At 36.3% G+C, this 18,465-nt stretch overlaps 1 protein-coding gene across 3 annotated transcripts in view; it reads right to left on the bottom strand.

The window, feature by feature from the left end:
• Positions 1-18,465, bottom strand: part of DLG2 (discs large MAGUK scaffold protein 2) — a 2,400,703-nt gene that overhangs the window by 1,895,687 nt on the left and 486,551 nt on the right. For all 3 annotated transcript variants that reach the window (XM_058306073.2, XM_058306075.2, XM_058306074.2), the window contains exon 3: positions 15,882-16,027. In XM_058306073.2, the coding sequence (XP_058162056.1) occupies positions 15,882-16,027 (146 nt within the window). The remainder of the gene's footprint in view (positions 1-15,881; positions 16,028-18,465) is intronic.

Here is an 18,465-nt window from a genome sequence, read left to right on the forward strand (position 1 = left end):
TTGTTCTTAATAGCTGGGCTATAACTAAACGTGATTAAACTGTTATCATTCCTTTGTAGATAGTCCCATTCCAGTGATTTTATTTCAGCTAGCACCATTCTAGCGAGGGCGGATACTTCTCTGTTTGTGACCCTACATTCTTACTTAATGCTTAAAATGACACATAAATTGAGGTTGCTGATACCTCTCATAAAGCTCTGCCTGATGCCCATATCAGATAGACTCTTGGCATCTTACTTTGTCAGAGGTGCTGTCACAAAATCCCACACAATGTGTTGGCTTAAATAACACGAATTTATTGGCTTAGTGTTTTGAGGCTAGAAGTCCAAAATCAAGGTATCAAGAGGGCGATGCTCTCTGCCCCTAGTCGGTAGTGTTCTGGTACTGGCTGCTGGCAAATCTTAGGGTTCCTGGCTCATCTCAGCCTCTAGCCACATCACACGGTGATGTCCTCTCCTTTCTTGCTTCTGTGACTTCCAGGTTCTTTTTAAAAGGCCCCCAGTAATCCAGGTGATGGCTCACCCTGGTTTAGTTCCCTACACCTGAACTAAAAATGACACCTTCCAAAGGACCTGTTTACAATGGGTTCACACCCACAGGAATGCGAGTTAAGGTTACGAACATGTATTTTTGGGGGTACATAATTCAACCTACCACACTTAGTAAGAAATCCTGAAAGGATAAGAGGCTAATTTATGTTTTCAAACTGATAGAAAACAAACCAAATTTGCCCTGTATTGCAGAATTACAACTAATGGGTAGAATTTTAAGAAAACAAGTTTTTATTCCCTCTATGAAAGAATGTTCTAACAACCAGAATGAGCCCATAATGGAAGAGTAAACTCTTTATCTCAATCTTATATTTTCAAAGTATACTAATAATCCAACAACAGAGTTACAATATCCCAAGCAGGTGTCTGCTTCAATTCAGATTCTTTCATTTACAAGCCCACTTCTTCTAGGAATTGTTCTTTGTATCTTCTGACTTAACCTACTGATTTTCAGCTTTCCCTTGTAAACCCTGACTTGGATCTGCCCTCATGTACTCACCTTCGAATGCCTCGGAAAGCATGTCTACACAGAACCCTGGCCCGCCAGCCAGCTTTCAGCTGTCAGGCCAGGCAGTGGTGGAGAGACTCCAGATGAGACCAAATGGATATCAGGTGGGATGTGATATAAGATACCACTGTGCCTCAGTCCTTGGACTAAAGTACTTGACTAATAAGATTCCTTCAAATTCTTAGCATTTCATGCTATCCCAAGAGGTAGAGAGGTTAAGAGTGCTGAGTGTGAAGCCCTTTGAGGTAGGTACAATTATTATCCCTGCTTTATTAATGATGAACCTAAAGTTTATAGCAACTGAATAAGTTATTTAGTATTAGACAGCTAGTAAGTAGCAGGAGGGAGATATGAACCCAGATTCGTCTGACTACAAAGTCAATTCTCAGTAACCAGCTCCTTAGACTCCTCCCTAAAACTCCAGATTCCCAACTGGAAAACATTGACCTTCATCTCAATATTTCTTTAATTTACTGTGTCCCACTAATGTATCTAGCACAGAGCCAGCAAAATATAGTTGTTTATACAATATTCTATTTTCTTTAAATCTGTATTTAAATAAAATAACAAATGGATGAATCAGTCATTCCATCAACAGTCACTTGGACTACATTTATTCTAAAAATATAGTTGGTTCTCATGTAAGAGTCAAAGGGCCTGTGATAGTTCTCAGTATGTATCAATTTGGGAAGGCTATAATACTCAATTATTTAATCAAACACTAATCTAGATGTTGTTGTGAAGGTATTGTATAGACATAGTTAACACCTACAATCAGTTGGCTCTAAGTAGATTACCCTCAGAAATGTGCATGGGCTCCACACAATCAGTTGAAGGACTTGAGACCAAAAAATGAGGTTTCATGGAGAAAACATTCTGCTTCAAGCCTGTAGCATAAAACCCCTGCCTGGGTTTTCAGCCTAGCAGGCTGCCCTATGGATTTCAGACTTGCCAGGCCCCATAATCACATGAACCAATTCCTTAAAATAAATCTCTGATTATTCATACATGTACACACACATACTCATATATGTATATGTATGTGTAGGTGTATGTGTGTATACATAGGTGCATGTGTATACACCCATACATATATCCTATTGGTTCTATTTTTCTCTGGAGAATACTGACTAGCACAGGTCTCTAGCTAAAAGGTTAGAGTCCATTTTAGTGGATTTATTCTTATGAAAATTTTCTATAAGCCAAAGAAAGATAACTAAATTTATCAAAAAAATCATTGACAAAATGGGTAAACATTCTAGGTCCTCGGGAAGTAGCAATAAACCAAATAGACAAAAATAATTGCCCTCATGAAGCTTGCATTCTAGTAGGAGGAAACAAACATGTAATCCCGTGGCAACTCTGTTTTAGATGAGGAAACTGAGATACAGAGGGGTAAAGTAATTTCCCTAAAGTCACACAACCAGTAAATGTTGAAGCCTGACTTCAAACCCAGTGTGACTCTAAAGCCCCAGCCGGCTAGTTCACGAAGGCCAAGCCAGCCTCCTCTCTATCTGCGGACTTTCCTGTTGAGCTTCAGTAAAGACAGTTGTGAGGATTTGTGCGGGGGAAATAAATGCTAAGACTTAAAAAAAAAAAAAAAAAAGGCAAAAAAAGGGATCCTGGTTTTAAAGTCCTTCCTCTTAACCTCTAGGAAATAGCACCTTTCTGTTAGATGATAACAAGCATTATAAACAAAAACAAAGCAAGGAATGGTACTGGGAGTGCTGGACAGGTAAGGGAGTAGTTCAAAGACAATGGGTTGTGAGTCAATGGGTGACTTTTAAGACTTGAAGGAGGTGATTCCTCCCACCCCCATGTAGATATCTGGAGGAATAGCGTTTCAAGTAAAGGACCAAGCAAGGACAAAAGTCCAAGGCTGTACATATTTGAGGATCAGCAGAGGAAGCCAGGAAGGCTGGTCTGGAATGACCGAGGGTCAAGTGGTAGGATGCATATCAGGGAGATATCTGGGGCCACAACTTATAAGGACTTAACTTTTTCAAGAAACTTAACTTTTACTAGGAGTGAATGGGAGACACAACTTTTACTTTGAGTGACTAAGAAAATACTGGAAGGTTTTAATAAAAGAATGACATGATATGACTTATTATCCATTGGAAATGCTGAAGACCTTGCCAGCATGAAGATTTCTAGAGTGTATATATACTGTTTGAAATGGGACAACAGAAAAAGCAATCAATTAAAATTATATTAAATATTATGCAGAGTCATAGTACAAAATTTCCCATTTCTCCATCATTTCTGACTCAGTTTATAGTTTTAAAAGAAACAAAAGCTATAGAAACACTACCTCAGGATAAAAAAAAATATTAAAGAACTACTGAATTGGACTGGGAATGAGAGGTATAGAATTTTTCTCAAGTGTCTCTAAAAAACAAACTTTTGGTGAACCTAAGACTCTATTTATTTGTTCTTATTTTTGAGAACCTCATCAAAGACTATCTATAAGCTACTCTCTTTTCCTCATAACAAACTTTCCTGTAGCAAACCAGATATTAGAATTCAAGTTGCAGGGTATCTGCTAGTTTCAAAACAGCAAATATTTTTGCATCTGTTGCAGAAAAACAAAGAGAGTTACTAATGATGAACCTTCCTTGAATCTCCTTCTTAATCCTTATCAGTGGCACAGGGAATCTGTGTTTCTTTTTGTTGCATCATCTTGTTGTGTCAGCTCTCCATGGTTGCGGCACAATTCCTGGGCAGGCTGAACTTTCTTGCATGCTGGGCGGCTCTCCTTATGGGGCGCACTCCTTGCGCGGGGGCTCCCCTGCATGGCAGGGCACTCCTTGTGTGCATCAGCACTGAGCATGAGCCAGCTCCACACGGGTCAAGGAGGCCCGGGGTTTGAACCGCGGACTCCCATGTGGTAGGTGGACGCCCTAACCACTGGGCCAAGTCCGCTTCCCGCTCATTCTGTTTGGGCTTCTATTTGGGAGGTCTCCAGCATTTCAAGGGGAGTGGAAACAAAAAGCAAAGATGCCATATTTTTGTTTTTAAATTCAAAAATGATAATATAAATGTAAGCCTAAATCTTCCAATAAGTTCCCTAGCTCCAGTAGGGTACACAAGAAAAAGTAGACACAGTGGTAAAGGAATGTCTAGGCAGAAGGTACTGGGCAGCTTCACAAGGTCCCTTTATACCTCAGGAAATATGGGAAACAGCCAAATATTCATTTTGCTGTAGTTTTTGCCCATGTATCTATGAGATGCACAGATGGAGATGAAAACAGTAAAGAGGATTTGTAGTTAGAAGAAGGAGGTAGAGCAGATGGTTGTCTGGACCTTACAGCTAGAGACCAGGTGGACACACATGCATCTCAGAAGCAAATGCCAACAGGAAAGGGTGAAGACTATCAAGGATTAGAAAAGATCCCAACAGAAGTTATCTCACAGTGGATACTAATAATTGACCATGATACTTCCCTGCATGTCCCCCTACCAACATCATTCAATCCTGCAATAGTCAGTGATTCCCTCTAATGTAACAGGCACCGTGCTTGGCACAGTGATGTGCAATAATATGCATTGTTTATGCTCTCACGAAGATACCAAGGCAGAATACTTTTCTCCCTGAAAAGAAAAGATGCAGAGGGAATGTAGGAGTGTGATTTAATGTAGAGCAGACATGCTTTCAGAAAATCTAACATTGACTAAAACTGTGTACACTTGGAGATATTTAGGGCTTAACAGTGAGATCATGTTGATTTACAGAAAAATAAACTTGAAAATTATACACGAATACAGTTCTTTAAGGTTACTCTGTACCAAACACTGTGCTGAGCACTAAGGATACACTGGCCCCCTTCTTTGTGAAGGCCTTTCTGGGGAAGGCATTCACACAGCAATGACACCTTGAACCAAAAGTCACTGATGCCTGCCTGTCTATAAAACATTTTATGTAATGCTTGTTTGCCCTGAATTTTTCATTCTTAGTTATACTGCAATGTTTTGTCTTCACATTGTCAAAATACTTCAAGACATTGACATGACTCTACTAAAAAGACATAGAGAACACTAAGTTAAATTCTGAATCCATAAAATAAAGTCTTATTATTTCAGCCAAAAAATCTTGATTTTTTGCTCATATTAGTAGACTTCAGACATCAGAAAATACTTCTTTTTTCTGTACTATCAAAGATTTGATAATCTTTTTAAAGGCTGATAAAAATCTTAATAAAATTTTCTATGTGACTTTTCTGTAACCTAAATCTTCTTTGAAAATAAACTACAAAAATAAGACATTGGGGAACATACAGAAAAAACTGTCACCGTACATAAAATATAACATATGGTGATGAAAGACAATGAAAATCTTTTTTAAAAATTTATTTCTTATTTATTTTTGTGTTTTGTTTTACTATTATTTTTATTCATTTAATTTCTTGCTTTGTTTTAGGGGAGGTTTTGGATTTCAGAAGGGTTACAACTGTGGCAGGGGAGGATCACTGTTACGGGGTGTTGGTGATGGGCGGGTGTATGGTGAGGGGTGCACCTGGGGCATGCTTCTATGGAATATGAATCTGTTCAAGTGGTCATGGAATTATCTCTCAGTGAATAGAGACTCATTCAATAACTGAAAGAATATTGAATTCCCATCCTAGGATATCCTTCTGAATTCTCTAAGCAAGAATCTCTAGAATACATGTGCAGTGCCTAGCAAAGGAGGACAGACCAATATGCCAGGCCTTGACACTGACGCTTGTACTTATGAACCTTGTTCCTGTGAAAGTGAAATGTAGCCTAGTATTAAATATTGCCTAAGAGTTATCTCCTGAAAATTTCTTTGTTGCTCAAATGTGGCCTCTCTCTAAGTCAAACGCAGCATATAAACTCACTACCTTCCCCCCAACATGGGCCATGACTACCAGGGATAATCAAGCTCCAACTAGCAATATATTTGGAAAAAGACCTTGACCAAAAGGGGGAAATATTAAATAAAAATGAATTTTTATGGCTAAGAGATTTCAAACGAGTCATGAGGTCATTCCAGATATTACACTTATGCACGTCTCAGGAAGATTTCATCAACTGCCACAGTAAATACTGCCTCAAGCAAGGGGTCTCCTGAGGGCTCTAGAAACATCTAGACACTATAAGCAGTGCAGACAATCTCAGGAATTCAGCACCCTGTCAGTAGGCCTTACTTTGGAATATATGCTCCCCAATGTAACAAAGTTAGACTCATTTATAGTTTCCTTATTCATGGCTCTTCTGCCTCCTTCATTTGAACCTATAATTAGCACTATACTCATTAAATATCTGTACCAGAGACCTAAATCTTCAGTCTGTTCATATACTGGTTGATCCCTGAATCTCAGCAGAGTTGCAGCACCTGCTCTCCAGTTCAACACTCACCCAGGACAACAAACAAAATGATGACGATGGACAACATCCATCCCCAAAAACAAAGAATATCTACAACTGCAAGCAAGACATTTCCATTCATCTTCCCCATGGGAACTACGCTCCCTCTCAATCAGAAACAGAGTGGGTATCACCATTCTAAAATCCTCAAGATTGCGAAATGAACAAACATAAGGGGGGAATGCAACTATGGTCTAAAATAGACATTATCATTCTAGCAATGGAAGATCAAAGTTTATATAAGGCAGCGGACACCAGAGGTTCTGAGGGGACAGAGAGGGAAGAATAGGTATAACATGGGGCATTTGGGGGACATTTGAATTGTTCTGAATGTAATGATGGACACAGGCCATTATACATTTTGTCAAAACCTATAAAATTTTGCAGTGCAAAGTATAAACTACAATGTAAACTATAGACCATGGTTAGTAGCAAAGCTTCAAAATGTGTTCATCAGTTTTAACAAATGTACCACACTAATTACATTGGTAATGGGAAAAAGTGTGGGAGGAGCAGGGGGGTAGGGTATATGGGAATCCCCTTACATTTTCAGTGTATCATTTATGGAATATAAAGCTTCTTTAAAAGTAAAATTTTTAAAATCATAACCAGGAAAAAAAAATGTGCTAGCTAGAAAGTAATATCCCAATGGTGCTTCCATGTCCTTTAATATTTTTGTAACTTCTACATCCAGAACCAGAATACCAGTCATATAAAAATGTCATTAATATTGCTGTAATCCATGACTTTATTAGCTCTGATCAACTCAGCAATGTCAACATTTTTCCCACTCTAGCCTTCACCTTGGGGAGGCCCAACAAAGAGAGCAGAATAGAGGGGCAAAATGGGACAGGTGAGAAGCCTTATGGCCAGACTAAAATGGAGAAAAAATGATGCTTAGAGCATCTTTTTTCTAGTTAAACACTTTTTTTCTTGAGCTTACTACGTGCCAAACACCTTTTAGGTGCTAGGGAGTTAGAGATCAGGAAGATTTGTGATTGCCACCTTCCAAGGATATATAGAGTTCACATATCTTTCCGTAGATGTTTGTCCAAGAGAGAACACACAAGATGGGAGTTAAAAAGTATAATAAGTATTTACATTACATTATCAGAAGCTACCTAGGCTGTTGCCCCTTATTCTCAGATTGTCTAGTTAAGAATTTTATTTAGGTTCCATATCTAATTCTTGTTCTCCACTTAGACCATTTTAGCAACAACTTAATTAGGACTCACTTTCCAAACTGTGACAGTGGAAAGTCTCCCTCCACACAATAGGCCTCTCAGTTATCCTGGCTCAAGGCACTGATGTTCCAAATAAGAGACACTCTTTCTCTGTGCCTTCCTCCATCTTCAGTGAAACCGACCAGCCAGGCCTGTCCCTTTGTCTCATATAGCCCATTAGCGGACAGCAGTCTCATTCAAGAAGCACACTGAATGGAGTTAGTGTAACTTCATGTTTGTATGTTTCAGGTATAAATGGTCAATTTTCAAATCAACATAGTTTGAAGACTTCCTAAATAAGAGAATTTAGTGTGCATACAGTGGAGTTAAAAGAAATCCTAAAATTGGCTTGAATCATGTATTTGAACCAGGAAAATCCATACTATATTGACTCTGTTTTGCTTATGCTCATATTAACACCGAAAAATAAATAGCCTAATATTCATGTGGGTTCTTTCTCATCATTCATCCTTTTATTACAGGCATCTACCCATAAGCAGACAAAAAGACCTGATTTGTAAGGATTCAATCAAACAATTCTTTAGATAATCACTGAGTAAACAGTCTAAAGTTGATTTTTTGGTAACAAGAGACTTCGCCAATATATTTAAAGTAAAGATATCATTCATAAACCAAAGGCATTATATCAATTCATGAAAAATCTCCTCCATAAGAAAACCTATATATAGTAATGCTGTATCAATTGAACCATTGAAATATACAAAAAGTCCCTCCAAATTGACAAGAGAAAAATATCCCAGTATAAAAACAGGCAAAAAAAAAAAAAAAAGAACAAATTCACAGAAGAGTGAGTTCAAACAGCCAACAAAAGATATAAACAACCCTCAAATTCACTATAGTCTGGGAACTAGAAATTAAATTGAAATGTAATACCACTGTATCTCTTAAATGGGCAAAAATTAAGAAAAGCCACAACACTAATTGGTGGCATGGATCTGGGTTAAAATGGCATTTACATGCATTGTCAGTGGAAAAAAAGTATACATAGCCTTGGAGCCAAAAATACCACCTGTGAGCTCTATTCTGTAGAATAAAAGCATCAATTAGTTCTAGTATACAAATAAGGATGATTGCAAAATTAATCATAGTGGCAGAAAACTGGAAACATAGTAAATACCCATCAAGAAGGGAATGATTAAATAAATTATGATATTTCCACACCATGAAATTACGCATCCATCACAAAAATGAATTAAAAACCCACACCAGAAAACTTAAAGAAACATTCATAAATATGAACATATTTTGGAAACAATGACCAAATGAATTCTGGGTGTGTAAATAGGTGTCATGCTTCAGCAAAGATATATATATATATATATATATATACACACACACACACATACACCATATATGTGTATAGTTTGTATATGACTACACATTTTGTGAGTATAGGAGGAATCAGCACATTAAGTCCACATCTGTTACCTTGTAGCTTGGGGAGTTGGGGGAGTAGAACTGGTGAGATTATAGGCAGCAATAGAGTAAAATGGGAGATATGCACAAATGGCAAAGTGACAAAAGAGAACTGCATTTAGATGAAAAGCACATATTTGATCACATTATGCATTTTATGTAAAATTAAATATGTGTGGGATTATGCATCTAGAAATTGAGAAAATAATTTTAAAAAATTCAAAACTGGAATAAAGCCATAAACATCTCAAAAAAATAGAAAAGAATATTAATAAAACCAGAAATAGGGAAGAACTTTCTAAAGGAAAAGAAGATACAAAAAAGGGAAAAAAGTTATAGATTTTATCACATAAAAATTCAAAATATTTTGATTGTCAATAGGCAAAATTATTAGTAATGAAAAAACTAGAAAATCTGTGATAATTATTACAAGGGAATGGCATGTGTGACATATAAAATGATTTCACAAAACAGTAAGAATTCTATTACAGCATCATTCAGAAAAAATGGGAAATAGATTGAATAAATGGAAAAATATAAACAGCCAATAAACATAAGAAAAAACAGCTCAGTCTCACTAGTGAGCAAATAAATGCAATCTAAAGCATTGAATAGCGAATTTTAACAAAATATTTTAAATAGCAAATTAATGCCACTAAGGGTGAAAGCAGATAAGGCTTAAAAAAATCTGCTTGTAGTGCCCTTCTACAAAGCACTTTAATAATCTATATCAAGAGTTTTTAAAATGCCCATACCCTTTGACTCAATAGTTTCATTTATGGAATCCACATTAGTGAAATAATCAGAAAAGACACAATTGCTTATAAACATGAATGTCCATTACAGGATAATTTGTAGCTGAAAATTTGAAAGAGCCTAAATATCAAGTAGAGAACTACTTTAAAAAGTTCCAAGTCATGGAACATTATGTTGCCATTAAAATATTTTCAAAAACTATTTAATGGAGTGATATGGGGAAATGCTATCCAAATAACATTAAATTTAAAAGTCAAGATGAAAACATTGAACAGGATGATTACTGAGAAAGACAGATTAGTGAGCTCCAAAGATCCATCCCTATCAGGATCAAATTTTTTGGAACTCTAGAATATAATTTTAAAAACTTACAAAAACCAAAGGAATGCTTAATGAAGAAAGAGGCTGCTAAATCTCATAAGAGAACACTGTGGTGTTTTTGGTAACCTGCCTACAATCCCAATTCCCCAGCTTGGGGCTGGCTATGGGGACGGTAGCAATGCTCCTGTTGCAATATTCTGGTTCCAGAGGATTCAATACACACCTTGTTCTCAGAGAATTGTGCTTCTGCATTTTGACCTGTCTGGTGGTGGTGTAGAAGTTGAGAGAGGTTTTGTTATTTGCATATAGAAAGGCCAGGACTCAGGAATAATTTTGGGAAGGAACAAGATTTATTTATAGCTGGCCAGACTCCGGAGCCTCCTGTTCAAAACCCCAGCCTCAAACAAGATTTTCAAGTTCCTTTTATATAGGGTGGGAAGTCAAATGGTGCTTTTATGAAAGAAAACGACTTTCTTGGTTAGTTAAGTGTTTGTCTGAGTACCAGATAGGTTTTGAATTAACATGTCGTACACATTCCATCTGGATGCAACTTGAATACACATCCTTTCTGACATTCAAAGTCTAATGGGCCTATATTACTTAATTAGATTTCTAGGCACACTTGGATATAGAATTAGATAATTTTGAATTCATGCATAGGCTACATTAGTGGTCCCCTGAGGGATGAGCTCAGGGCCTTGCCTTTGATTTGCCCTCCCCCCTTCAGAACGCTCTCAAGGCAGGAGTGTTTTTTAAACATATTCAAAGGCATGTACTACTTATATCTGCCTGGGAAGGGGACAATATATGGTGCAAGCAGCAGGAAGGCTAAAAAGTCTAGGAAGGAAGAGGTTGGGGAAGGAGATACATGGGGGATAAGAGCTTTGAAAAGTTTTCACGTATGCCAAGGAAACTAGAAAGTGATGTGCACACCCAGGACTGGACTAGACATAAGCACAGAAAAGACCTCAGAAGACCCTAAGTATCCATCTTTGGCTGATCTTTAGGCTCCATATAAACAGGAAATGAAAGCTATCACAGAATTATAAGTGGACTGGCTAAGCATTGAATAAGTGCCCCCACTCAGACCCAGTCTGCAAAAACCAGGAGACCATTTTTTTGTTTTGTTTGTTTGTTCGTTTGTTTGTTTTTTCTTTGGCTCCAGGCATTTAAGGAAATCTCTGTCAAATCAACAGCTGGTCACTAAACTAAAGGAGCAGTAAGTACACATAGTGAAGAATACAAAATTTTCAAAAATAATTAACTAAACAAACAACTTTAACCCAGAACAAACAATAACAATACACCCTGATGAAGAGTAAAAAACTCACTTTCCAAAGTTACCACATTATACTATTCAAAATGTCCAGTTTTCAACAAAAATTATGAGGCATACAAAGAAACATGGACATTCACAGGAAAAAGGGGGAAATAATGGAAACGGTCCCAGGGGATGCTCAGACATTGTTCTTACTAGACAAAGACTTTAAATAATCTTAAATATACTCAAAGAACTAAAGAAAAACATGGCCAAAAAAACAAAAGGAAATAAGGAATATCAATAGAGAAACTATTACTAAGGAGCAAAATAGAAATTCTGGAGATGAAAAGTATAATAACTGAAATGAAAAATAATTAGAGGGGTTAAACAACATATTTTGGCAGGCAGAAGAAAGAATGGCAAATGAAGATAGTCAACTGAAAGTATACAGTATGAAGAGCAGAAAGAAAAAAGAATGAAGGAAAATGAACAGAGCCTAAGATATCTGTGAGACATCATCAAATGTACCCACGTATGCATTAAATAATTCCCAGAAGGATAGGAAAACGAGAACAAAGGTAATTTCCTCAACTTGAAAAAGACATTTATGAAAACCTTCAGCTAACATCATACCTCATGATAAAAGACTGAAAGCTTTCTCCCCAAGATCAGGAACAAGGAAAGGATGCCCAATTTCACCACTTCTATTCAACATTGTACTGGAAGTTTTAGCCAGACCAATTACGTAAAGAAAAGAAATAAAAGCCATCCAAATTAGAAAGGGAGAAGTAAAATAACCTTTATTTACAAATGACACAATCTTATATAAAAGACATCCTTTAAAATCCACACAAAAGGTATTAGAAATATTAACAAATCCATCAAAGTTGCAGAGTACAAGAACAACATACAAAAATAGTTGCATTTCTATAACAATGAACAATCTGAAAAAGAAATTAAGAAAACAATTTCATTTACAGTAGCATCAAAAATAATAAAATACTAGGGATAAATTTAACCAAGGAGGTTACAAGACTTGTACCATTGATAACTACCAATCATTGCTGAAAAATAATATTTATTTTTTTTATTTTTATTTTTTAAGATTTTATTTATTTATTTTTCTCCCCTCCCCCCCCACCCCAGTTGTCTCTTCTCTGTGTCTATTTGCTGAGTCTTTTTTGTCCGCTTCTGTTGTTGTCAGCAGCACGGGAATCTGTGTTTCTTTTTCGTTACGTCATCTTGTTGTGTCAGCTCTCCGTGTGTGTGGCACCATTCCTGGGCAGGCTGCACTTTCTTTCGCGCTGGGCGGCTCTCCTTATGGGGCGCAATCCTTGAGCATGGGGCTTCCCTATGCGGGGACACCCCTGTGTGGCACGGCACTCCTTGAGCGCATCAGCCCTGTGCATGGGCCAGCTCCACACGGGTCAAGGAGGCCTGGTGTTTGACCCGTGGACCTCCCATGTGGTAGACAGACGCCCTAACCACTGGGCCAAGTCCACCACCCAATAATAATAAAGATTTAAATGAATGGAAATACATCCCATGATCATGGATTAGAAAAGTTTCTAGTATTACAGATGGCAGTACTCCCCAAAGTGATCTACAGAGTCAATGAAATCCCTATCAGAACCCCAATGACCTTGTTTACAGAAATAAGAAAACTGACCTTTACTCTTGTGGAATGGTAAGGGACACCAAATAGGAAATAACAATAATGATAAAGAAAAACAAATTTGGAAGACTCATACTCCCAAATTCAAAACTTACTACAAAGATACAATATTCAAAATAGTGTGGTAATAGCATAAGAATAAGCATATGCCAATGAAATAGAATTGAGAATCCAGAAATAAACCCATACATATATTGTCAATTGATTTTCAACAAGAGTGACAACACAATTCAATGGAGAATGAGTAATCTCTTCAACAATTTGTTCTGGGACAAATGGTTATCTACATGTAAAAGGATGAAGTTGGACCCTTCCCTTATAGCATATGCAAAAATTAACTCAAAATGGGCAAAGACCTAAATATATGAGCTAAAAGTATAAAACATTTAGAACAAAACATACAGGCATATCTTCATGACCTTGAATTTGGCAATGGATTCTTAGATATAATACCAAAAAGCACAAAAAACAAATGAAAATTTAAAAACAAAAAACTTTTGTGCACCAAAGGATACTATGAAAAAAATAAAAATAAAATCCACAGAATGGAAGTAAATATTTGCAAGTAAAATATCTGATAATGGTCAAGAAACTAGAATATATAAAGAACTCTTAGAACTCAACAATGAAAAGACAAACAACCCAATTTAAAAATAGACAGAAGACTTAAATAGACATTTCTCCAAAGAAGATATGCAAAGAGCCAACAAGCACACAAAACAATTCTCAATATCATTAGTCATTGGGGAAACACAAATCAAAATCATAATCAAGTACAACTTCACACTCATTAAGATGACTCTAATTTTTTTTATTAAGGAAAATAACAAATATTGGTGAAGATGTGGAGAAATCGGAAGCTTCATACATTGCTGATGGGAATGCAGATGGTGCAACCACTATGGAAACAGTTTGGTGGTTTCTCAATAAATCAAATATATAATTACCATTCGACTCACAATTTCACTTCTAGGTATATACCCAAAAGAATTGAAAACATATACCCACACATAAATGTATATGAATATTCATAGCAGTACTACTAAGAGTCAAAGGTGGAAACAACCAAAATGCCCATCAACTGCTGAACAGAAACACAAAATGTGGTATAGCCATACAACGGAGTATTATTCATCCATAAGAAGGAGTGAAGAACTGACATATGCTACAACATAGATGAGCCTTGAAAAACTATAATAATTGAAAGAACTCAGACCCAAAGGACCACATGTTAGATTTTTCATTATTATGAAATATCCAGAATAGCCAAATCCATACAAACAGAATGCTAGTAGTTGACAGGGATTAGGGGAGGGGAAAACGGAAAGTAACTGCTTAATGAGGTGTGAACCCATTGAAGATGTTATTTTAAATTAAGGTGTGGCTCAACTGAATGAGGTTGGATCTTAATTCTATTACTGGAGGATTTGGATTTATGAAGAAAAAGCCACGTGGAGAAGAAACTGGATTTAAAAGAACTAGAAGAGAGGGAAAGGGTATCACTAGGTGACTGGGAAAAGCCAAGTACCCAAGGACAGCCAATTGCAAGCCCCAAATGCCACTATTTTCAAGGAGAAAGTATTACCTTGCTGACATCTCAATTTTGGTAACTAAGGTGATCTTTAGGCTAAGTCCTACCCAGTTCCCAAGTCAATTATGAGCAGGGCAGAAAGAATATCAGAGGTTTTGATCTGAACAACCCAAATATTCACCATTCAGAACGCCTTTAATTAGCAGTAGGAGCCCATGTAGCTTCCAAGTCAAGATGTTAGCTATACAATCCCACACTTGGCAGATAATAAAGCTAGATGAAATAGAGATGATAGAGTAGAGGCAGAGAAAGAGATAGAGATAGAGATAGATAGAGATAGAGTTAGAGACAGAGACAGAGACATAAATATAATCACTACCTGCCTTCAAAATATTTACCTCTACTTTAAAATATCATTGAGTGTTGCTGGGGGGGGGGTGGTGGGGTTGAAGGGGTCCTCATATATTTTTTTTAATGTAATATTTTTACAAAATCAATTAAAATAAATAAATAAAATAAAATAAAATAAAATATCATTGCTGTATCCCTGCCTCAAAATTAATTCTTAGCTGTGACTCTGAGACATGCCTCAACTTGCCTTACTCGTCAGTAACTCTAATTCAACAAGTAGTCTTCAAAATTTTGACCCCACAATCCTATCTGTAAAATCCATTATAACTGGCATAATAGCATTATATGTATTCTAAAAATATCCACTGCTGATAATACAGTATACAATATAAATTAAACAGGTAAGAAAATTTTCAAGAATGTGAATAAAGAAAAAAAACATAATTTGGAATTTTACTGTTTTGTTCTTAGACCACAAGAAATCATGTCATTCATGCCCCAGGATATATGCCTGCTACTATGGAGATCACAGCTTTGGACCACACTATCCTACTCCACTATTCATCTCCTTCTTCCCTTAGACCTGGAACCATGTTCTGAAATTCCAGAATGAATTAGATGTGAGTCAACTCATATTAAGACAGTTTTCACAACATACTCCACTTTTATAATGTGAAGAATCAAGTCCTTTCCACACTCTGTTTCATCTTTCGGAAAATATCTGGCTGTTCATGCATGAAAATTGCATATAGTGAAGTATAATTACATTTCTGTTATTATTGCACTATGTTTATAGTAACTACTATTACTACTGCTATAGATGCTGCTGTTACTTCTTCACTGGCATTAGTAAGGCATTAGTAAGTTTCAATAGCATACCTCTTCAAACTTTTGAAGGCTATCAAGGCATGGAGCTAGAAGGGATGTCTTCTCCCATTTCTGAGCAACTTGATTGGCTTCATCTATCTTCTGCTCACAACTCTTTTGAGAATTTAGCAACGTCACCTCATAAAATTCTTGAATATCTGTAAAGAAGATGTAGGGGGAAAATCAAAATGTCATGCATTACTTCATAAAGAGCTTCTGCATATGTGTGTTTATGGAAAATTTTGCTGATTGAAAAAATTACATAATTATGTATCCCCAGAGAAAAACAACCAAATAGTCAGAGTAAATTCTGAAAATTGCCTTTTTACTCAGATGAAAGTGTTTATAGCAGTTTTTTTTCCATAGATCTCCCAAACTGGAAACAACAAAGATGTATTTCAAAGGTGAATGGATAAACAAACTGTGGCCCATCCATAGAACAGACTAATGTTGAATAATAGGAAGGAATGAGCTATCAAGCTGCTCACAAACATGGATGAACCTTAAAAATATATTGCTAAGAGAAAGAAGCCAATCTAAAAAGCTATGTACTGTATGATTCCATTTTTATGGCATTGTAGATAAAACAAATATATGTATATACAGTAAACAGATCAGTGGTTACCAGGGGTGTGAGGGAAGGGGGGAGGTTTAGTAAAGAACAGGGTGACGAAAGTACTCTGGGATGGTGAACGCACAACAATAAGCATTTGACAAAACCCATAAAACTCTATAGCAAAAAGTGTGTGCAGTTAATATATGCAAATTTTAAAAAAATCAATTAGAAAATCGCGAAATCCCAGGATGAAATGCAGGCTGTGACAAGGGAATCTAATTGTATTACAAATGTTTGAAAAATCTTCCCTGAAGGAGGTTGGAGGAAAAGGTGGTGACCTAAGTAACTTTGGAAATGAGTAGAGAGTGTAAGACTAAAGGAAAAGGAGATATACATAAGCACTGGATTCTAGTTAGTAAATTTTTTCCCATGGGGGTACATGTTAACAATTCTGAAACCACTATAAATGTGCAATGGAATTGAAAACTAAAGCAAGTGTGTGGTGGATGGTAAAAGCCAGGTTTCTCATTGATAGAGTAAGGAACTACAAGCCAAGTAAGGGGAGAAGGTTAGAATGGTCCAAATGATATTGGGTTAGAGTTGGAGACTCCAGCATGAACACTTGATTAGGATGATATAAATACAAATGGACACATAGAAATATTTACATATATATTTATATATACAGATTAATATATATACATGCATTTCCTGGCTCTGTCTGTTGAGAGGGCCTAGAAACAAGGATGCCCAAGTAAGTATAACCACAACTAGCACCCATAATTTGGCATCTAAATACCACTCTCCATCAAGTGGAAATGAGTAATGAATAAGTACTGTGTTGTTAGATTAGAACTGGAGGTATCTACGTGAAGGTAGGTTTTAATGATAGGTAGGTAGGTAGATAGATTATGTGTAGAAATATAAGTTAATATATGTGCATATTAACTTATATACATATATAGGATCTAGTCCTAACTCTTGTCTGATAAGACTTTAGAAACTAGTACACCCCAGTAGCAACAAGCACACCCTGAACACAAATCTTGGTTTCTAATAACATTCTCACAGAAAAAGGAATCAGAGCTCCTTGGAGAAATGGCTGATTCTAGGACTAGAGCAGGAAATATGCAAGATAAACATCTTGTAGCCCCAGAAAATAAGGAAGTATTAAAGACACACATACACACAACAATGTGAAAATGTCAAAGGGACTCAAAAGCACATGAAAGACCTGTCATTGAGCAAGGTTGGAAAATCTTGAGCCACAAAATAAATAACAGTACTGAATTATAACTCAAAGTATAAAATAAATATCCATGAGTCCATATTGATATAAATGACTAAATGATAGATTAGATCAAAGTAAATATAATAAATAATATAATGCAATATAATATAATAATATAATATATAAAAAGTGGGATAAAGAGATAAATCTCCCTTGCAGAAGAATTCCTAATAATTTATGTAGATACTCTCTCTCAAGGAAGTAGAGGATAATTCCCCACCCTGTAAGTGTGGGTGATATACGATGCCTTCCTTCCAAAGAGCACAGTAAGAAAATATGAGAATAAGAGTAACTTTAAAGCGGACAAATCTGACAAATACTACTTGGTCAAGCGATCAACGTCACCATCAATAGTGAAAAGTGTTAGTAGCATATACCCTAGATATGATGCAATGAGAATGGCAACTTACCTTTGCGGTCTTCCTCCCAAAAGTCTATAATCCCTTTCTAATGATGAGGAAAACATCAGACAAACCCCAGTTGAGGTATATTCTACAAAATATGTGGTCAGTACTCTTCAAAATTGTCAAGATAATAAAAAAACAAGGTGATTATTATGAGAAACTGTCACAGTCTAGAGGACCTAATGAGGCATAATGAGTAAATGTAATATGGTATCCTGGATGGGCTCCTAGGACATAAGCAGGGCATTAGCTAAAAACTAAGGAAATCTGAATAAAATATGGACTTCAGTTCATAATAATGTATCAAAATTGGTTCATTGGTTATCATGATACTAATATAAGATG

The sequence above is a fragment of the Dasypus novemcinctus genome, chromosome 10 (assembly GCF_030445035.2).
Source record: "Dasypus novemcinctus isolate mDasNov1 chromosome 10, mDasNov1.1.hap2, whole genome shotgun sequence".
Classification (NCBI taxonomy): domain Eukaryota; kingdom Metazoa; phylum Chordata; class Mammalia; order Cingulata; family Dasypodidae; genus Dasypus; species Dasypus novemcinctus.